The sequence below is a fragment of the Chenopodium quinoa genome, unplaced genomic scaffold (genome assembly GCF_001683475.1).
Source record: "Chenopodium quinoa cultivar QQ74 unplaced genomic scaffold, ASM168347v1, whole genome shotgun sequence".
In the NCBI taxonomy this organism is placed as follows: Eukaryota; Viridiplantae; Streptophyta; class Magnoliopsida; order Caryophyllales; family Amaranthaceae; genus Chenopodium; species Chenopodium quinoa.
The window spans coordinates 645566-668073 of record NW_018744603.1 but is presented as its reverse complement, the minus strand read 5'-3'; the positions used below and the strand labels follow the sequence as shown (position 1 = coordinate 668073).

Here is a 22508-nt window from a genome sequence, read left to right as displayed (position 1 = left end):
ATAAAGATTACTATATTAAAATTAAGGTTACTGTGTTTAAATTTAGGATCACTATATTCAATATAATACTCCGTATCAGTTACACATTTATAGACCTCGGGATCCACAATAATTTATTGTGAACCAAGTCACGCAAGTTTTGTACAACGAAAAACTTCCAATGTCCAGATGATATTGATGTTACTGCATGAAATTACTCCAATCTCACAACAACTAAAAAAAAAATTAGAAAAAAAAAATCTTTTAAACGTTTAAAATGAATGCATAAATCAATGAAATTCCAATTACGCATATAAATTACGGAGTAAGAGAAACCGTATAGATTTGTCAAAAAAAACAAAAGAGAAACCGTATAGGAAACAACTTTATTGAATTCTCAAATATCCACAATAGGGACAGGAGAAACTCTATAAGTTCATGACATGTAAAAAAGAAAAAGAAAAAAAAACATGAAACCAATCTATAGCTTTTCAAGTAAACAAGTGTATAAATTGTTTCCCTTGCAATTCAACTTATGAAAAGGGTTTGATAATCATAAGCAATGGGGATAATTAAATCTCTGAGCACAGAGGTAATCTCAGAGAAGTATAATTCCATCTTCAATGCGATGCAATTTTAAGAATAATGGTCTTATTGATCCATGACTTCCAGCTTCCGTTTCCCCTTCTTGTTATATTAACAGCAGACTCATCACCGACCTCAACATTTGCAGCTTTCTCGGGCTGTGGCTTCTTGCACAGAAGAAAATTCCGGGCACCATGAGCTCCAATTGTCTCAAGTGGACTTAAAGCTGCAAAAACCAGAAACATAAAGAACAATCAGAAAATTGATACAAGTAAATCATTAATGCATCGGTGAATCAACAAGTTTAGTTGCAGGAGTGCAGGACAATCAAATTGAAGATAAATTTCGTTACAGAGCAAGAAAAAGTTAAACAATCAGATCATGCGGACAAAAGAAAGCAAAATTTAGACAAGTACGGATTTATGGAAGATAGAATGTTCACAAACCTCAAGTCATGTATATGAATTAGAAAAGAATCTAAAAACATAGAACAAGATCCACATGGCCTAGTATTTGACATGCAATGTAGACTAATCAGTGTTCCAAACCTTCCATAATGCAGGTGATTTAAAAAGTTGAGCTATATAGTAGCTAATTTAGATACTGCTGAACGCGCGCAAAGGTATAGAAGTTGTAGATATTATGGTAAGAAAATGCCGACAGTAAGGCAATGATGAGCTAGTCAACATTACAAAATTGGCTTCTTCTTAGTTCTTACTAAAACTTCAATGTTCAGAAGACACCAGAATTATTGCGATTAAAAGAGATGCTTCAAAGATCACATAATGATACACCCGGAAGTTTTAATCAACAAAAGAGCAAATAATATTTTTTGAGCAAATGACCCCGGGTGTACATAATAGGCTCTCCATAATGCTAAGCTCATACTTTCGTTTTACAATTACCAGTCTCTAAAAATAGCAGTTAAGTCATTCTCCCCTATACAACTTCGAAAATAGGCCAATCCACAAGGTAAAACCACAGAAAAATAACACAAATTATACAAACACTTGATTCTTCAAATAATTGAAACACTAAGCCATTGTTAATCTCACCCATCTAAAATTTGTGAATTCGCCAAACCTAGAAAAACGCATAATTACACAGAAAACTAAAGCCAAATTTAAGAATTCAGGAATCAATCAACATGATGCATAGTGGAAACCATTCCATAATTTTCCAATGTAATTATGATAAGCAAACACCCCATTTCTTATTCCAATTGCTTATACTTGATAAACAAAAACCCAAATTTTCCAAGTTCACCTAAAAAGTCAACAAAAACTAAATTTCACCTAACTTAACTTACAAACACCAAATTTCACCTAACCTAATCACAAAAATACAAAATTCTAAATCACAAAATTATATTAATCAACAAAAAAAAAACATTAATAATATTAGAATTAATCAAATTAAATTGAAGAAAAGGAAGGAAATTAATACCATCAGATCCAGCAGAAGGGCAATGAAGGAGGAAATCATTAAGATTAGAACCAAGAACAGGAAGACGACCTTCACGAGCGTATGATTTCAACGCCGTATCAATAACAGCAGCAACAAGCTCCCCTTCATTCACGAAAAATCTTAAAGGTCCAGCACTTCCCAGAACATTCACCGTAATCAACACCCGATTTCCCTTTGCCTTTTTTTGCTTGCTTAGCAACATTTTTTCCGATTTTTTTTTTCCAAATAATAATTCAAAATTCTCAGATCGAAGAATTGATTTGTAACCCAAAAAAACACTCCCGAAAATCAAAAACAATAATTCAAAATTTCCAGATCGAATGATAGAATGGTAAAAATTATAAACCCAGAAAATTATTCTGGAAAATTGAAAGAAAGTAGAATATTTAAGGGTCAAGGCCGAGGCAGCGGTAGTACCAGCCTTCCATGCAAGAACCGAAAGCGAAAGCGGAAGAAGATGACAATGAATGAACGAAGATCCCCCTTGTAAAGAGGAAGGGGGAAGATCGCATGTAATTTTTACTTAAGATTTCCACCATTCACAACCAATTTAATCTTACAACTGTTGGTTTTTTTGCAGAAATCTAGCTATTCTTCTGGGTTTTTATTGCTCAAATTGAAGCAAAAACACCCAACAATGGCGGAAACAAAGGATTGTTGGGATAGAGGAGAGAGAAAGTGGGAGTAGATGAGAAAATTGGAGAAGGCGGAATTTATATAGGAAGAACAATTGAGGGCTAGGGTTTGGAAAAGGGGGGAAATTTGAGGGTAAAATTAACAATTTATTTATGATGGTCTGAAATTGTGTTATTTAAATAAAAAAAATAAGAAGGAAGAAATTAGGAAAGAATACGCCGACTAAAGAAGAGAGGAGATCTAATAACACACGTAGCACGCCGTTTCTCGTAATTTCTAAGCGAAGCATATGCGTTTATTAGCAGCCGGTATATAATTTCTATCGTTAATTTCTCATCTTGCCTATTTCTTTTCAATTTTATATTTGTGGGAGCCAAGTTATTTGGAAATTTTGGGAACTTTCTAAAATAAAAAAATATACTCATCTTTTTGCTTTCAATAAGTCAGGATTCTACTAGAAAAGTTTTGACTGTTTACTACATGAATTTTGTTGTTTAAATTACTACCTGCGTTACATATTATTTGTAACAATTTGACATAAAGTAGAGAGGAAAAATGTCTAACCGTTGTAAATAATATGTAACGTAGGTAGTAAATTAATTTATTCAAAATACTCCATCTGTCTTCAATTGATCTATCCTTGTTCTATTTTAAGTGCTGCTAAATGATTTTTTTTTTTATATTTAAAAAAAATATAATATACTTTTTTTACCATGCATGGATTTACGCTTAGAATATCAATTGTAAAGACAATTCATCTTATGAGACAACTATTGGATTCCTATGAGGGTTAGAAGAAGGATTTACCATATGATTTTTATTGATTTGAAGAAGGCTTATGATAAGGTTCTGAAGGAGATTCTTTGGTGGGCTTTAACGAGGAAACACGTTTTGCAGAAATATATTAATATAATTAAGGACATGTATGAGGAAGCTAGGTTAGCACAAGTGTGCAGACCATTGTTGGAAAACTTGAAGTGTTCCCACATATAATTAGAGTTCATCAAGATTCTACATTTAGTCCTTTTGATTTTATATAGTCATGGACGAATTGACGAGTTCGATTCAAGATGATATCCCATGGTGTATGATGTTTGCTGACAATGTGTATGTGTTGATTGATGACACAAAAAGGTGTGGAAAGTAAGTTGGAATTGTGGAGACAAATTTTGGAGTCATGTGGCTTGAAGGTGAGTAGAAGTAAGACGAAGTATTTGAAATGTCAGTTTAGCGGTTTAAGAAGTAGTAAGGCAGGGGTGATGATCACCTTGGATGGGAAGATTGTCCAAGGTTCTGAGGTAACTTTGATATCTGGGATCTTTTAACCAAAAGGATGGAGAATTGGATGGTGTAGTTTACAGGGTCAAAGTAGGTTGGTTGAAGTGGAAGAGTGCGATGGATTTATTATTATGTGATCTCGGTGCAGGTGTGTCCCTGTAGATTAAAGGGGAGATTCTACTGAACGATAATAAGTCAAGGCTTGCTTTGTATATTTTATAGAATGTTGGGGTGTACAGCATTGCCACGTGCATAAAATGAGTGTGGCGAAGATGCCTATGTTGTGATGGATGTGTGGCCATGCAAGAAAAGATTGGTTGAGGAATGTGATAATTCGGAAAAGACAGAGGTTACATCGATTGCGTATTAGATGAGGGAGAATCGCTTAACATGGTTTAACCATGTAAGAAGAAGACTAAGTCAGTAGTGGCTTGAAGAATTGTTAAGTATTGGGATCGGGAAAGGTAGGGAAATACCTAAGCTAAGAAAACTTGGAAGAGGGTGATTGAGAGTGACATGAGTGCTTTGTAGATTGAGGAGTATATGGTGTTGGATAGGGCGGTGTGGAGGGAGAAAATTCATGTTAATGACCCAAGAAGTGATTATATATATAATTTTTTAATTTATTTTCGTATTTAATTTTATATTTTTATCCCACTAATGGTTATGAATTATACTGATTTCCTTCACTAAACTTTTCTCAAACTTTTATGTTTTTTTAACTCCATACCATACAGTCCCTTTCTTTATATTGTGCTACGGTTCCTTTAGACGATTTATGTTAACCGATCCCAAATCATTTTGGGACTAATAGCATATCCAATGGTTCAATTATAAAGACTTGCTTGCAATTTAAATAAAGTTCCTAGCTATATGCTTACTATTGGAAAACCAAAAAATTGAGCAACATACAAGCAACTGTAGCCCAACTAAGCTACATGCTTGATTGAAAAAGAGACAAATAATCTCCACTCATATTGTAACATGTGTATAATTATCTATTATTTTTTAAAATTTTATTTTTTGCAAACTACAATATGTTGTGACTTACCATTGGAACAATTTGTTGCTTAAAAAGTGTTGTAGCTTAGAAATTAATGTGGAAAAGCAAGCTACAAACCATTGTAGCCTGCCATTGGAGATGCTCTAAGCTTTGTTGTTGTTGTTGTTTTATACAGATTATTTTAGATATTAGTCGACTACAAATCATACTTTTTTTTTTTGTTTCTGAACGGACAAATTGTACTTGGATTAAGGGTTTGTGGTTGTTAATTGTTGTTGTCGTCATATCATATCAAAATGTTACAAATCTTTAAGGGATTAAAAAAACAAAATAACTAGTAAACATTTTAGTCTGTAGATGAATAAAATGATAGATACTTAAATATCAGTTGAGTGCCTTGAGGCCTTCAAAAAAAAAATATCCAGAAATTAACCAAAAAAAAAAGGTAATGCTATATATATATATATATATATATATATATATATATATATATATATATATATATATATATATATAAAAGTATTAATGAGATTCTTAAAAACTATATAAAATTAGGAATTTACAAAAACACGCGTAAATTAGTGTAATTAGTGTTTATAAATTGATGATTTTTTTTAGGGTTTTCAAATGTAAATTTAATGTTTATATGTAGCTCTAATGGCTATGTATAGCATTTTTCAAAAAAAAAAAAAAAATGTGGCCACCATAAATTCTAAGTTTTCAAAATTGAATAATCCTCATTTCCGCAGGCACACATTTTCTCTCAGAACCACAAAAACATAGTGACAGTTGAACATGAAAGGTTAAGAAATTAAGATTGGAGAAAAGAAGAATTAATAAAATGGCGAATATGATTGGTCTATTGAAGATTAGAGTGATAAAAGGTATCAATCTGGTAGTCATGGATTTTTCCAGTAGCGATCCTTATGTTATCATCACTATGGGTTTACAGGTATTTAATCCTTTCCACTTTCTTCATATTGCAGTTTGACTTTTAATTGTGTCGTGATTGATTCTTAATCTTAGCCTTTGAGTTTGATACTTGGTTGTTAGAGTAGATATTAATTAAGAGGTGTTTTTGTTTGTGGAATATAGGTATGAGATATAGGAGGTATATGAATTTTAGATTGACTAAGGTCCCGTTTGATTCACCTTAAAAAAATAATATTAAGTAAAAATAAGTTCAGTTCAGTAAAAATAAGTTCAGTTTAGTAAAATTAATTTCAGTTCAGTATAATTCAGTTTTCTTAAAGAAGAATTATAATAGAAAATCAGTAAAAATAATTTCAGTTCAGTAAAATTAGTTTAAGTTCAGTAAAAATAATTTCAGTTCAGTAAAAATAAGTTCAATTCAGTAAAAATAAATTCAGTTCAGCAAAATTAAGGTGAATCAAACAGGGCCTAAAACTCATATCGTATGTTTGGTGGTTAGAAGTGTAAATTTTAAACTCATACCTTAAACTCATGAGGCATGAGATATGAGTTTAGAATGACTAAAACCCATATTGTATGTTAGGTAGTTAGAAGTATTAATTTTAAACTCATACCTCAAACTTATGATGTATGAGGTTGAAAAACCTTAGAGAGAAGGTGGGTTTGACCCATTCCATTTCCTTATGTATCAAAAAAAAAAAAAAATTGTGAGAGATTTCATTCTAGAATTAAACCCAACACATATTATTAAGTATCAATGTCTAACTTAATACCACCTTAACCTCATTCCTAATTCCAAACTCATACCTCTCTGCGAACCAAACACCCCCTTATAGAGGAAATAACTATTGACATGTTAATTATACAAAATTAGTGTCAAAATGTTAGTGGCCATCGTCCTTTAATAAATTTTATATCTTTTTTCAATATTGATTGTGGTATTAAGGTCTTTTAATTTAAATAGACACAGTTATCTCAATTCTTGGCTTGCAAGTATAATTAGAGATAACTTTAATTATTACAAAATGATTCTAAAATTGGAATTGAAATTACAAAGATTGTGAAATGATATGTTATCCAATTGATATGATATATCCAGTAAATATGATATCCAATGAAATAGTTGTACATATGTAGTTGTCACAAGCTTGGGTACGTATTTTAGCATAAATTTTCTTGTATTTCGAGTTCTCTTTTTGAGCCATGTCTATACCCATCACTTGATATTGTAATAGATTTCTTTAATTATTTAATTAGTCAAAGGATCTAATTGGTTAGGTTTGTTGAATATTTATATTCTGTGTAATTGATTTGGTTTGTTAAGTATTATTCTATGTAATTGGTCAAAGGAGAATTCTAAGTGGTTAGGTTTGTTAAGTGGGCTTTGGGCACAAAAATCTGGCCCAAAGTTGAACCTCCTAGCCCGCTTGGAATTTTTACTTAATTACGGCCTTAAGCAACAATTAATTTTTTTTTTTTTTTTTTTTTTTGGAAAAAATCCATTAATAAGATTTTTTTTATTTTATTTTTATACCACCTATTTAAGGTAAATTAATTGGATTTAATATAAAAAGTTGTAAGTGAGCTAATTGGGGTATTAAAAATTATACTCAATACTACATAATAAAAATAGTGGGGTAAATATTTTATTAAATAGCAAAACATATGAGGAAATTAAAAATAAAAATAAAAAAAACCTAATAGTGGGTTTAAGTGGGGAACGTGGGAAGAAAGATATATTATATTAAAATGGGAAAGTTTGCCAAGAAAGGAAGTGTTATATAATATTAAAAAAAAAAACAGTTGCACTTGACAAGGTGAAACAACAAGTTTATATCCTTGATAAACAAAATATGTTTATTAAATGACAAAATTGTAAATAAATCACATATTTTAATAAAAATGGACCCCACATTAGTTAAATTATTTACAAATATGTCATCATGACTAGATTATGGACCCCATAACAATTGATTTATTCATGCCATGATGAATAAGTAAAATTGTTGATTTATTTACTATTTTTCCATTTGATAAACGAATTTTGTTTATCAAGGATATAAATTGGGGCTTCCTTGAAATAAATGATGATAAAAGAAGTGATAGTGTGTGAATAAGTTATGAAAAAAATATGGGTTGCGAGAAAAAAGAAATATTTCCTCATATTTCTTTTATTTGCAACGCATTCATGGGCACGTTCTTTTAGGAGTTGAATGTGGTAGGTAACGAGTGACTTTATCAAAATAATTTTAACGCCAATAATAGAGAAAACTTCGTTTATATTATCTAGTCTCTTTTCAAAATGCATGTCATGTGTAAATAAAAATGTAAGAAGTACTTCCCCCGTTTCTTTTTAATTGACACGTTTCTTTAGTCACGTTTGTCAATGCACTTATTCAATCATTAATATCTTTAATTATCGATAAGCAAAATTTATGAAAAGTTGATATTTTGAAAGTATATAACATGACGAATCTAACAAGATTCCACATGACTATATTTTTCATTACGTATAAAGCACAAAACACGGTCAAAGGGAGGTGTGTGAATAGTGCTAAAGTCAAATCGTATCAACTAAATAAAAACGGGAGGTAGTATAAAAAAGTACAAATGTGGTATGAGTGATGATTTGGGTATTTTATACCCGGCCAGGTGGCCCAATCATAAAGTGCCACGTGTCCTCCGTATAGGTGCCATTTGGACCTATGAATGATGACACGTGGAGGGTGGACTCTTCTCCGTCCTACGTGGACTGAAGGTCCAGCAGGGACCATTTAGGTGGCGACACGTGTCACACAAAAAGTGCTTCAAAATCCTTTGGGCACAGTGACACGTGTCACTCAAGCATTGGCCCTGGGATGGCGGCCTTCTAAGGCCCAAATCCCGAGGCGCCGCAAAACGGCGTGACCTAATTACTAGGTCACCAGATCCTAGGAAGGCACACTTTTCAAAAGGACCCTATAAATAGGGACATTATGTCATTTATGACAGAGGGAGAATTTTTTACACGCAATACGAGACAATACGTCACTTATCTCACTTTACCTGAGCTTGGAATCCAAGCAGATAACTTTACTTCCGCACGTTTTATTTCCGAACGTTTGCTGACTTAATCTTCGGAGGCGGACCCCCAACCATCCGGAGGTCCATTTGCTTTGCAGGTACAAGCGTCCTCAGTTGAATCCAGTTTCAGTGTTGTAACTCTCCCGAGGGACAAAAACCCCGAAACAAGTGAGGACTATTAGAGGAAAAAGATACAATTAAATAGTGAGTAGTATTTTCAATTAAAAAAAGGTTTATTATAAAAGGATTGCAATTTAAAAAAAAATAGTGTGTTTTCTTTCTGGTAATTCATATAATATTGACATAGTATCCCTTATTATACTTATACAATAATCCTTATTAAACTTACTCTGTATTGAGTTACCCTAGTATCACTAACTTACCCCTCTAACTGTACCCCAGTATCACTAACTTACCCCTCTAACTGTAATAGAGTAACCCCTATAACACAAACTGAATCCATGATGTTTGCTGCATATATACTCCGTCTAAGTTAGTGAATTGAGGGAATAGTATACTTTTGCATAAACTATTTCATCTTTTTTTTTTTTAAAAAAAAGAAATTTTGTGAAGAAGTACCCTAAAGATAGGCTATTTTGTGAATAACTACATATTTTTTTTTAATTTGTGAATAAACTACCTATAAGATGTCAAACATTTGTCTAGCACTACCTATTAATGAATTCCTTCCTATTGTGCTATTTGTGGAGCCCACTCATATGATCCCCCCTAATTAACTCCCTCCCGAACCCCCAAGTACATACTCTCTCCTCCTCCATTTTTACTTCTCTTTTTAGTCCTTGCACCTTTCACCATTTTAATCTCTAGCTTAAGCGAATCTTTGTGTTCCTCATCACTTTTTAATAAATTGACAAGGCTTAAAACCCATTTTCTTTCCACTCATATGTATCTCTCTCTTTCCTACAAAAATTGTTGTAGAGTGTTGCTCTGATATTGCAAAGCAGAGTGGTATGAAGAATTATACATCCTTCCAATAAATATGAAATAGAAGTAGCTATTTATTAATTAAAATGCAATTGAATTCAAACTCTAATAACCTTAAACAAGCAAAACCCCTGATTCAATTCAAACCCTAAGCCCTAGAAATTAATATCTCCAAATTGAATTGAAACCCTAAACCCTAAATTGAATCTCTAATTATGTTAGTTGAAGTAAGTTAAAACCCCTAAACCAATCAAAGAGACCAAAAATTAAAACAATAGCTTAAATATTACCTACTTTAGTAAGAAATTAAGTTGAATTGATCAAAATGTTTTTCCTTGGATTTTTGGATGACTTTAGGATTATTGGTGAGTTAATTGGGAGAGAAATCGTAGGAGTGGGGCCCCACAAACAACACAATTAGATGGAACCCGTTAATGGGTAATGCTAGACAAATTACAAAAGTTTGTCATCTTATGGGTAGTTCTTCACAAATATATATATATATATATATATATATATATATATATATATATTAACAAGTATTTGTTAACAAAATAGTGTATCTTTGAATAGTTCTTCATAACATTTTCAAAAAAAAAAATTAGATTTTTTTAAAAGAAAATAAAATAAAATAAAAAGTCTCACGAATGTGGTAATTGAGTTCGATTGCAAGGTCGTCAGGGATCGTCTCGAAAAGGCCTCTAACATATTTCATTGATTTAGATAACATTCTTGATGATGTGATGGATTTAAGTTCTTAGTTGGAAAATTAGTCAATCGCAGCCATTTAAAATTTATATGTTGTAAATTGCAGCTATTTAAATTAAAAAATTGCAAATTGCAGCCCAAAAGTTATTATAAATTGTAAATTGCAACTCAATTCAACTTTTTCATTGGTTTGCGTGTCGAAAAATATTCAATTAAGGTGTTAGGGGCCAATTTAAGCATAAAAGGTCCGAATTGAGCACGAAATTAGTAAAAAAAATAATATAAGTGCCTCGTTTTGCGTAATAAAAATGTATCGATTTGTGGGCAATTATTTTTTATTGTAAAAACGAGGCACTTATATTAACTTTTTGCCAATTTCGAGCTCAATTTGGATCTTTAAGGACTAAAATGACCGCTAAAACTTTAATTGAACATTTTTCAACACGCAAACCGGTGAAAAATTGAATTAAATTGTAATTTATAATGTATAAGAACTTTTGGGCTGCAATTTGCAATTTCTTTTTAAATAGTTGCAATTTGCAAAATACTAACTTTAAATTACTGTAATTTGCAATTTTTTTTCTTTTTCATAGCTTCATTTTTGGGTCCCATGTCAAGCGGGAAGGTAAATTTGTAGCGCATCATTTAGCTAAAATAATTCCGTTTGGTGTGTAGAAAGTTTGGGAGAATCATTGTCAAATTTGACCTTTTATCATCAAATTAATGAAGCTATGCTTTGTCCTTAAAGAAAAAAAGAAAAAGTCAATCACACCAGTACAAACTTTAAAGTTTCCAAAGTGCCATCAAAACTGAAATATTCCCATTTCTATGAGCACACAGTTCTTTTTTTTTTAATAACCACAAAAAAACATAGTGACGGTTGAACACGAGCCTTTTAGGTTGAAGATAACAACAATTAATAATAATGGCGAATATAACCGGTCTTCTCAAGATTAGAGTGATTAAAGGTACAAATCTTGTAATCAAGGATTCATCCAGTAGCGATCCTTATCTTATCATCACTATGGGTTCACAGGTGTTTCGGCAAAAAATGAGCTAACCGGGCCTTGGAGGGGTGTCTGAGAACCTCGAATTTGGGCCTTGAATGGACCTGCAAAATGAATTCCGAGCCCCGGGGGTTGAACCCGGGGCGGAGCCTCCGACGCCCAAGTTAGTTGCCAAACAATGCATATTTTGAGAGGAGTTTAGGGGAGAGAGTGTAGAAGTATGGTCATCTTAGATGATAAGAATGACCTTCTTTTACCTTATGCCCTTTGAGGGGTATTTATATGAGTACATAAGTGGGTTTATGAGCCCTAAAATTTCATATGTGGGCCGTTGAAGGCCATATTCATGTATTTGACTTATTTGGGGCCTTTTATACCTTTTTTATGCCCTTTGGGCTTATATGGGTAGAGTTACCCAAGACTAAAATGGGTATGACCATTTTAGTACCCAAACAATTAGCCCCTGAGACCCAATTCTATTTGAAAAAATGAGTTGGGTTTTGTTTTAATTTCCCAAATAATTCGTTCATAGAAATTGAGTCGAAGGACTTTATTTGTTCAGGTTTATGCAAGGCAACACTCTTGATCCGAGGATTGTAAGAGTTATTACTCTTGATCCGAGGACTGAAAGTGTTCATCCGAGGCAACACTCTTGATGCAAGGATTGAAAGAGTTAATTACTCTTGATCCGAGGATTGAAAGAGTTCATCCGAGGCAACACTCTTGATGCAAGGATTGAAAGAACTAATTACTCTTGATCCGAGGAATGAAAGAGTTCATACGAGGCAACACTCTTGATCCGAGGATTGTAAGAGTTTATTCTGAGGCAACACTCTTGATCCGAGGATTGTAAGAGTTAATTACTCTTGATCCAAGGATAGAAAGAGTTTATCTGAGGCAACACTCTTGATCCGAGGATTGTAAGAGTTAATTACTCTTGATCCGAGGATAGAAAGAGTTTAATACTCTTGATCCGAGGATAGAAAGAGTTTACCCTTAATCCGAGGATAGAAAGAGTTTATTACTCTTGATCCGGGGATAGAAAGAGGTTACTCTTGATCCGAGGATAGAAAGAGTTTATTACTCTTGATCCGAGGATAGAAAGAGTTTACCTTTAATCCGAGGATAGAAAGAGTTTATTACTCTTGATCCGAGGATAGAAAGAGGTTACTCTTGATCCGAGGATAGAAAGTGTTTATTACTCTTGATCCGAGGATAGAAAGAGTTTACCCTTAATCCGAGGATAGAAAGATTTTATTACTCTTGATCCTGGGATAGAAAGAGTTTACTCTTTATCCTAGGATAAAAATAGTTTACCCTTAATCCGAGGATAGAAAGAGTTTATTACTCTTGATCCGGGGATAGAAAGAGTTTACTCTTGATCCGAGGAGAAAAAGAATTTATTACTCTTGATCCGAGGATAGAAAGAGTTTACCCTTAATCCGAGGATAGAAAGAGTTTATTACTCTTGATCCGGGGATAGAAAGAGTTTACTCTTGATCCTAGGATAAAAATAGTTTACCCTTAATCCGAGGATAGAAAGAGTTTATTACTCTTGATCCGGGGATAGAAAGAGTTCATCCGAGGCAACACACTCTGGATCCAAGGATTGAAAGAGTTAATTACTCTTGATCCGAGGACTGAAAGAGTTCATCTGAGGCAACACTCTTGATCCAAGGTTTGATCCGAGGACTGAAAGAGTTCATCCGAGGCAACACTCTTGATCCAAGGATTGAAAGAGTTAATTACTCTTGATCCGAGGACTGAAAGAGTTTATCTGAGGCAACACTCTTGATCCAAGGATTGAAAGAGCTAATTACTCTTGATCCGAGGAATGAAAGAGTTCATACGAGGCAACACTCTTGATCCGAGGATTGTAAGAGTTTATCTGAGGCAACACTCTCTTGATCCAAGGATTGAAAGAGTTAATTACTCTTGATCCGAGGACTGAAAGAGTTCATCTGAGGCAACACTCTTGATCCAAGGATTGAAAGAGTTAATTACTCTTAATCCGAGGACTGAAAGAGTTTAATACTCTTGATCCGAGGATTGTAAGAGTTAATTACTCTTGATCCAAGGATAGAAATAGTTCATCCGAGGCAACACTCTTGATCCAAGGTTTGATCCGAGGACTGAAAGAGTTCATCCGAGGCAACACTCTTGATCCAAGGATTGAAAGAGCTAATTACTCTTGATCCGAGGAATGAAAGAGTTCATACGAGGCAACACTCTTGATCCAAGCTTTGATCCGAGGACTGAAAGAGTTCATCCGAGGCAACACTCTTGATCCAAGGATTGAAAGAGTTAATTACTCTTGATTTGAGGACTGAAAAAGTTTATCTGAGGCAACACTCTTGATCCAAGGATTGAAAGAGCTAATTACTCTTGATCCGAGGAATGAAAGAGTTCATACGAGGCAACACTCTTGATCCGAGGATTGTAAGAGTTTATTCTGAGGCAACACTCTTGATCCGAGGATTGTAAGAGTTAATTACTCTTGATCCGAGGATAGAAAGAGTTTAATACTCTTGATCCGAGGATAGAAAGAGTTTATTACTCTTGATCCGAGGATAGAAAGAGTTTATTACTCTTGATCCGAGGATAGAAAGAGTTTACCCTTAATCCGAGGATAGAAAGAGTTTATTACTCTTGATCCGGGGATAGAAAGAGGTTACTCTTGATCCGAGGATAGAAAGAGTTTATTACTCTTGATCCGAGGATAGAAAGAGTTTACCCTTAATCCGAGGATAGAAAGAGTTTATTACTCTTGATCCGGGGATAGAAAGAGTTTACTCTTGATCCTAGGATAAAAATAGTTTACCCTTAATCCGAGGATAGAAAGAGTTTATTACTCTTAATCCGGGGATAGAAAGAGTTTACTCTTGATCCGAGGATAAAAAGAATTTATTACTCTTGACCCGAGGACAGAAAGAGTTTACTCTTGATCCGAGGATAAAAAGAGTTTATTACTCTTGATCCGAGAACAGAAAGAGTTTACTCTTGATCCGAAGATAGAAAGAGTTTTACTCTTAATCCGAGGATAAAAAGAGTTTATTACTCTTGATCCGAAGATAGAAAGAGTTTTACTCTTAATCCGAGGATAAAAAGAGTTTATTACTCTTGATCCGGGGATAGAAAGAGTTTTACTCTTGATCCGAGGATAGAAAGAGTTTACCCTTGATCCGAGGATAGAAAGAGTTTTACTCTTGATCCGAGGATAGAAAGAGTTGTTTTTTTTTAATCATCATCATCGTGAGGAAGATTGATGATTAATTTTATCATCGTCATCGTGAGGATAGTTAATGATATTTTTTTTTTTGAGGAAAATATTGACTCGAAAAATTAAGAGCCATTTTTCTTTGCTGAAGCAATTTGATCTTTGATGAAAGTGGGCCCGAAGCCATTTACTTGATAAAAGTAGTAGCCGCAGGTAAGAAAGCTTCTGGCCATCTACCCTGACAAAGGTAGTTTTTTTTTATGGCTTATAGCTCTTTGAAAATGGTCAAAAGGTAAATTTTTCTTCTGACTTGTTATTATCAGATTTGATGTAGGTTGAGGTCGGGTACAATTTGAGCCAATTGCACTTGACTGCCGAAGCTAATTGCTTTGGTTGCTCTAGCATTAGCTCGTATGAGCTTCGGCTTGGATGAACCTTCTTCGGTTCAGACAAACCATCTTCGGCAGCACCCTCGGCTCATATGGTTGTGAGTTTCGGCTGGGAGCTCAAATCTCGGCGAAGGTAAACCTCGGCTGGGCTCGGCTTCGGCTATGGCTAGCCTCGGCCAGGAGATAAGAGGTGAGCTTCGGCTCGGCAATGGTTACCGACCTTAACTTGGGAGCGGTAAACTGTACCACCCTTGGTTTCTGCTGAATCACCTTCGACTCGCCCAGAACGCCTTCGGCTTGGGCTGAAACTCCTTCGGTCTCGGCTGAAAAGCCTTAGGCTTGGCTGAAACACCGGTCTCGGCTCGGCTGGCTTGCCCAGAACACCTTCGGCTTGGGCTGAAACACCTTCGGATAGCCTCGGCTCGATGAGCTTCGGATTCCTTTTGCTTATCCGAGCTATTTGCTTCGGATTTTTAGATTGGTGATAGTTTGAGCTTTTTTAAGCTTCAACAATGGTAGACAACCTCAGATCTTCTTCGGCTACTACTTTAGATGTGATGTGAAGAGATTTGGCTCACTTCACAATACTAGCCTTGACCCCCATTGACCTCGGCATGTGTTGCCTAGGATGAAATGGTGAGTCGTTCTAGTGGTGGAGTTGTGAGCCTTGAAGCTTGTGATGAAGACAATGGCAATTTCCTTCGGCAAGCATTGAATTTACATAAACTTGATTGATTTTTTTTGTATGTTTCATGCCACCTGCTGCCTCTTCAACTTGGTGGTGTGAATGAAAGGCTTGCTTTTGTGAGATTTCCATTAGAGCCACGTAGATCTAGCTTTTATTCTTCTTAATTAAGATTTGACCATATTCATGGAATATTTCCCAATTTTTTTGTAAAGGCACGAAGTACCTTGTTAGTAGTGGTTAGATTGGCGACAAATCAAAATGTTTATCTATCATCTCCACCATTTGCAAGAATGATTACCCCTTTTGACAGGAGTAATAATTTTGGGTTAAATTTGCTAGAAATTTTGACCCTTTTTCGTGATAGAACACAGTAGCCATGAATTAGTGGATTTTCATGGGTAGTAGTACTCGTCTCCCCACAGACGGCGCCAAATTGTTTCGGCAAAAAATGAGCTAACCGGGCCTTGGAGGGGTGTCTGAGAACCTCGAATTTGGGCCTTGAATGGACCTGCAAAATGAACTCCGAGCCCCGGGGGTTGAACCCGGGGCGGAGCCTCCGATGCCCAAGTTAGTTGCCAAACAATGCATATTTTGAGAGGAGTTTAGGGGAGAGAGTGGAGGAGTATGGTCATCTTAGATGATAAGAGTGACCTTCTTTTAACTTATGCCCTTTGAGGGGTATTTATATGAGTACATAAGTGGGTTTATGAGCCCTAAAACTTCATATGTGGGCCGTTGAAAGCCATATTCATGTATTTGACTTATTTGGGGCCTACCTTTTTTATGCCCTTTGGGCTTATATGGGTAGAGTTACCCAAGACTAAAATGAGTATGACCATTTTAGTACCCAAACAACAGGTATTTAATCCTTCCCACTTTCTTGATTTCGCAGATTGTTTTTTTTAGCAAGATGGATATTTTGTCTTCATTTTTGTTATTTGAGTAGATGTCAACTAGATTAGTCGGTAAAAGTCTTGTGGCGGTACCCATTTGAATAAAATCTCGTCTACATCATTCCTCGATTTCCTATGTAATTATACTCTTGATACACTGTATTCCTACAAAAAGAATTTAAAAAATTGGAAAAGTGATAGGATATCTGGTGAAATTGCAGTATATATTCCGTAGTTGTTGATATTCTTGATAAGGGTTGAGGCACTTTAGCAATTGTTTCTTATTATTCCAAGTTCTGTTTTTTGTGTTATTTGAGGTTGATATCCAATGGCTAATTTTAGTTATGCTTTGGTCTATCCGTTTTTCCAACAATGTTAAAGAACTTTTTATTGATTATGTAAAAGTGATTTGAGTTTGTAGGAAGGCAAATAAGGAGGTACTGTACAAAGTGAGATATCAGATATGTAATGGAAACATATATATATATATATATATATATATATATATATATATATATATATATATATATATATATATATATATATATATATATATATATATATATATATATATATATATATATATATACTTGTTCAAAACAATCATTTTAATTTGATTAGATTGACTATTATTCATGGTGCTGAAACTGGTGGAGATGATCTTCCCTTTTGGGTAGTAGATCATAGTTTTGTCATTATAAATCATAGAAGCATGGAACCCATGAATGCAAATTTTCGAGGAAATATAGGATAACAAAAAGCAATATATAAATCCACTTCAAAGAAGCAATATTGAGGGCAAACTTGCTTAATGTAACAAAGAAACAAGGAGTGAGCGAAAAAACATTGTAACTTAAGGCTATATTTAGGAGATTAATTGTTTGAATGAGTGTATTATTTTTGCGAAAACGTTTTGCAGTTAACAAACCAGGTCTTTAAGGGATTAGTTTTGATTAAGTTTTGGATAAGTTTCCCCGTTTTGGAGGTGTTGGAAAGGTAAACATTGACCCCAAATAGAGTTTCCGTGCATCATAGTATGAGAATGAGTTTAGTGTGATAGTGGCAGCTAGAAAGTAAGTGAAGTTCCAACATAAATATAGTTACAAATGTAATGTAATCTTCTCATGATAGGAATCAACAAGTAAGTTCTTTAACATCATCATCTTAGGTTCCTAATTCCCTTAACAAAATACATTTAAGGAGGTTGATTGAGTTAGTTTTACTACTGTTACAACCCAAAATACTCGGGTTATTTAATCTAGCTGTTTTGTTTTATATATCTCTTGGTTAGATACTGAAATATCACTAAGTAGTACGGAGTAATGTAGTGTCTCAATAATATCCTATTACTAAACAAATTTTGACTCCTCCGAGTAACACTCTAATGGTCATATATTACGAGAACTCATAAATCTTAACATTATACTGTATGCAAAGTTAGGGAGGCTTTATGACAAGTTTCATTTCAGAATTCACCCATCATTTGTCAGATTTGCAGTAAGTTTGAGACACCATTTTGCATAGCAACACACAAAAGCCTCCATTTTCTTTGGTGTATTGATTAGGTTATGGTGTCACCCTTTAACTAAGTATTTTTCCAATAATATTCTACTTCGTATTAATTTATGGTTCCCCTTAAATTGTCGATTTCCCTGTAATCCATATGCTTAGAGTACATACTAGGACAGAGTTGGGTTTCTAGGAGTTGTAACGCTGTGCATTCTGTTTGTATGCCGCAGCAGCTTGCCTTTTCTTTTGCTGTTGCTGCTGCTGCAAATATTTCTCTCTCTTCAACTGCCTTTTTTTATACTCCTGATTTTGATTTCACTTTGAAAACACTCCGAAGGAAGCAACCCCTTAGTGCATGAACAACTGACTATGTTTGAAAAATTATATTGTGCTCTGTATATAATTTGGATTTCGAGCTTTACACTATGTTTGGATAGGAAATTTTGGAGGAAAAGTGAGGGAAGGAAAAGTGACGAATATAATGTCCCTTATTTGGGTAAGACATAGGGAAGGGAAAGGAAATGGTCGGATCTATTTTCCTTCCTCTTTAATAAAACAAATTCCTCCATTGTTAGAGAGATTTGTAAGGAAAATGTTGGTCACTCTCTCTCTCCCTTCAGCTTTCTCTTTCTTTCCACCTTTTTCTTCCCCTCCTTTTCCCATTACACTCCGTGCGTTTTTACGGCCCAATTTCTAATTTTAAAGTTTTATAGTAATAGTGAGTGTTTTAATATGCATGATAAGCTTCTCTATTTCTCTTTCCTCACAAATTCTGTGCCAATTTCATGTATCAAAGATATAAAAAATTATCATGTTTATCCTGCCGCTTAGTGATTTGCCTTTGAACATTTGAATTGGTTCTTCAAGTTCTTGGACTCCTATTGTAACTTTTGCATTTATTTCCCAACTTTTTTTCATTCAAATACTGCTTCAGATTTATTCAAAGAATCAAAGACTTCCTGTGCAGCATAATATGTCAGATATGTTTCCTGTAGTTAGCAGAATTTTAGCTTATTTTGGGACTGCATGATTTCGTTGTATGCTTATATGCTATGCAGATGCATTTGTAGCTTTTATTAACATCATTGTGACTTACTGCAGAAATTGAAGACACGACATGTGAAAAATGACTGCAATCCTGAATGGAATGACGAACTGACTCTTGCAATTTATGATCTTAACGATCCAATCAACTTAGTGAGTATCTTTGTATCCTTTGAATCCCCCCCTCCCCCCACCCCCCATTCTGTTGTTGCATTATATGCGTCAGCTCTCTGTAGGAACTTCATTGTGTCGTTTAGTCATGCTTGCAGATTACAGTTGAAATTATTTATCCATTCTCAAAAATTCATAATCTTGATTGAATACCTGTTTCTATTTATTTAACCATTTTAAAAATGTTAAATTTTCTTACATTTCTATTTCCAGATCAGTAATCTTACTGATAATTACTATACACTTAAAAACCTCAATGTAGATTCAGTGCCTTATTATGCTAATGCTTCAATGTGCAGTTATCTGATTGATCTTTTTTTTATACAGACAGTGTATGACAAAGACACATTTACTAGCGACGACCTAATGGGTGAGGCTCAGATAGACATAAAACCGTATGTAGAATGTCTGAAGGCAAGATTAAGTGATCTCCCAGATGGAACCGTTGTTGATAAGATCCTTCCGAGCAGGGAAAATTCGATAGCTGATGTGAGCCAAATTATTTGGATGGATGGAAAGTTAGTGCAGGACATGATTCTCAGGCTTAAAAATACAGCAACTGGTGAGGTAGAAATCCAAATCGAGTGGGTGGATGTTGCAAAATCTTAAAATCTTGAGGATTTGAGAAGGTTATACATCTGTTTCCGACTTTGGAGTGGAGTTACAGCTTGGTTTTGAATGCTCAGTTTGTAACTTGTTTGTGCTTCTCTCTTTCTGTCTCTCCCTTTTCTTTTTTCTTATGTGTTAAGTTTGTAAATTAGACGGACTTTTTACTCTTGTGTGCAAGTGCAACTTTTAGTTAGCTAGTTGAATAAGCGCAGGACTTTTTACTCTTGTGTGCAACTTCAGTATTGATCATAAATGCATAACATTGCACATGCTTTGCGCTGTGCTCCCATATCTAAGGTCTTATATAATAAAGTGTTTTGGCCCGGCTTCCTTGTCTGTAGACATGTTATTAACAATGCTAGTTTATTATGTTGTGTAATGAAATTTTTTCTGTGGAGGCGGATGCATCATGCTATTTTATAAACATATAGCTATTTTATAAAGAACATCCAGTTTTATATGTTTTTTTGTAAATCTAAAAAACATTTGTAATATTAGTAAAGAACATGATAATATTAAAGAACATTATTCATATAGTAAATGTACATTTGGTATAAATTATCATGTATGTACTTTTTACTGTATTATCATGTATGTATATGAAAAGTACATTTTACTGTATTATAATGTACACTGTATTATTTCTTAATGAACATATATGTTATAATGTTGGTCACATGTTTAATGTACATTGTATTATTTGGATCATGCATATGAAAAAAGAACATTTTACTGTATTTTAATGTACATTGCATTATTTTGATCTACAACTTTTTCTAAATTTGTCTATTTGCTTGCTTTCGTCTTCCAAAATGTATTAATCGGTCGATCTTCTTCAAAAACTTTATTTTATTTCTTATTGCAACAACAAAATTACATCAAAATCGCAATTTATTCCCAATAAAATCAAATATTTTAATTTTCAATCAAATTTATAAAGAACAAACACTCAAACAAGTATGAATGGCAAATAAACAAGTATGAGTGTCGAATTTGATCTTACCTTTCATTTTTATATGTCATCTTGAACAATTTTGGGCTCAAAATTTCGAAATTCTTGAAATTTAAAATTTTGCTTGTGGTTTGAGGAATTTAAATGAGTTTGAAGTTTTGTTTGGAGAGAGAGAGAGTGAACTTTTGGTAAAAAAAAAATGAAATGATTTGTAATTAATGTATAGTAAAAAAAATAATTATAGTACTATTTATCTATTTCATTATACAAAATTTCTTTCAATAAAAATATATATAAATTGTTGCACAATAAAAATCTAATGTACATTATAAATGAACACTATGTTGTTTTATGTATAAGTCCATGTACATTATAATTAAACACTATGTTCTTTTATATGCCCATGTACATTAGTATACACGTGCATGTACATTCCGCCTTTTTGTATTTTGGAGCGGATGCACCTTGCAGATCGTGCATACGCCTGCATGAACCAAGCTTTAGTTGTGTAATACTCCCTCCGACCTCTGTCTCCATTTGATTTTCTCTTTTATCATTTTGGGTGCTCTTAAATATTTGTAACATTTCACATTTTTTCATTAAATAATACACATTAAATTACAATATTAACCTCACATTTTTTTTGTCCTTATTATGAGAGATTTTATTTTACCCTCATATTTTTACCCTCTTTATTTGTTGGTCCCCTTTGGAATTTGTAACTATTACTTTCTCTCCATCAAACATTTTGGAATTTTTAGTTTAGTCATCAGTATGTGTAGTATAATTCTATTGGATGATGTAATTATTTCTTGTAATGTTATTGATTAAAAATAAATCACATGGATTACCTTAAGTGGTCCTTAATTTTCATTGACCACATAGATTACTTTCTCGCTCTTATTTTTTTTAAATGATTGGGTTTTAGGCGGCGTTTGGTTCGCTAACCGGTATGGAGTTGGAATCAGGAACAAAACCATAGTGGTATGGGTTTGGAACTCAATTTTTAATACCATATGTTTGGTATGATTATGAAATGCAATTTTTTTCTATAGTTTGATACCTAAAAGTTTGGGAATGAGCCAAACTCACCTCCCTCTCAAGGTTTCTAAACCCCATACCTTGGGGGTTTGAGGTATGAGTTTGAAACTCTTAAAATCATAAAACAAACACAAGATATGAGTTTAAATCATTCTAAACCCATACTTTATACCTTAATTAAGTGAACCAACCACCCTGTTAGCTCCCATGTACTTTCTTAATTTCTCCTTAATTCCTATGATTTTTCTATCAAAAGTGACAATTAAATGGGGACGGAGGGAGTATTACTAATATATACTCTTCTGTAGATTTGTATTTTGATGAATCATATTTCTGCTACTATTATAGACACATTTATGCTACTATTATAATTGCACTATAAGTCTTTAGT

At 33.7% G+C, this 22508-nt stretch overlaps 2 protein-coding genes across 2 annotated transcripts; one reads left to right on the top strand and one right to left on the bottom strand.

The window, feature by feature from the left end:
* Window positions 1–332: 332 nt before the first annotated feature.
* Window positions 333–2919, bottom strand: LOC110699927 (uncharacterized protein At4g22758-like). Its single transcript, XM_021877425.1, has 2 exons — window positions 2011–2919; window positions 333–790 (listed from the first exon to the last, which is right to left on the bottom strand). Exons 1-2 carry the CDS (start codon window positions 2231–2233, stop codon window positions 600–602), a joined length of 414 nt encoding a protein of 137 aa, XP_021733117.1. The 5' UTR covers window positions 2234–2919; the 3' UTR covers window positions 333–599.
* A 2686-nt stretch (window positions 2920–5605) lies between these two features.
* On the top strand, window positions 5606–20525 carry LOC110699926 (protein C2-DOMAIN ABA-RELATED 7-like). The gene is made up of 3 exons (XM_021877424.1): window positions 5606–5900; window positions 19402–19497; window positions 19843–20525. Exons 1-3 carry the CDS (start codon window positions 5790–5792, stop codon window positions 20122–20124), a joined length of 489 nt encoding a protein of 162 aa, XP_021733116.1. The 5' UTR covers window positions 5606–5789; the 3' UTR covers window positions 20125–20525.
* The last annotated feature ends 1983 nt before the right edge of the window (window positions 20526–22508 follow it).

What these genes read in the sequence shown, in the direction of transcription:
- LOC110699927 (XM_021877425.1), bottom strand. Translation starts at nt 2,233, where the DNA reads ATGTTGCTAAGCAAGCAAAAAAAGGCAAAGGGAAATCGGGTGTTGATT. An exon ending in CCCTTCTGCTGGATCTGATG is followed by an intron (nt 791 to 2,010) that starts GTATTAATTTCC and finishes TGGTTTTTGCAG; the next exon opens with CTTTAAGTCCACTTGAGACA.
- LOC110699926 (XM_021877424.1), top strand. Translation starts at nt 5,790, where the DNA reads ATGGCGAATATGATTGGTCTATTGAAGATTAGAGTGATAAAAGGTATC. An exon ending in TCATCACTATGGGTTTACAG is followed by an intron (nt 5,901 to 19,401) that starts GTATTTAATCCT and finishes GACTTACTGCAG; the next exon opens with AAATTGAAGACACGACATGT. An exon ending in TTAACGATCCAATCAACTTA is followed by an intron (nt 19,498 to 19,842) that starts GTGAGTATCTTT and finishes TTTTTTATACAG; the next exon opens with ACAGTGTATGACAAAGACAC.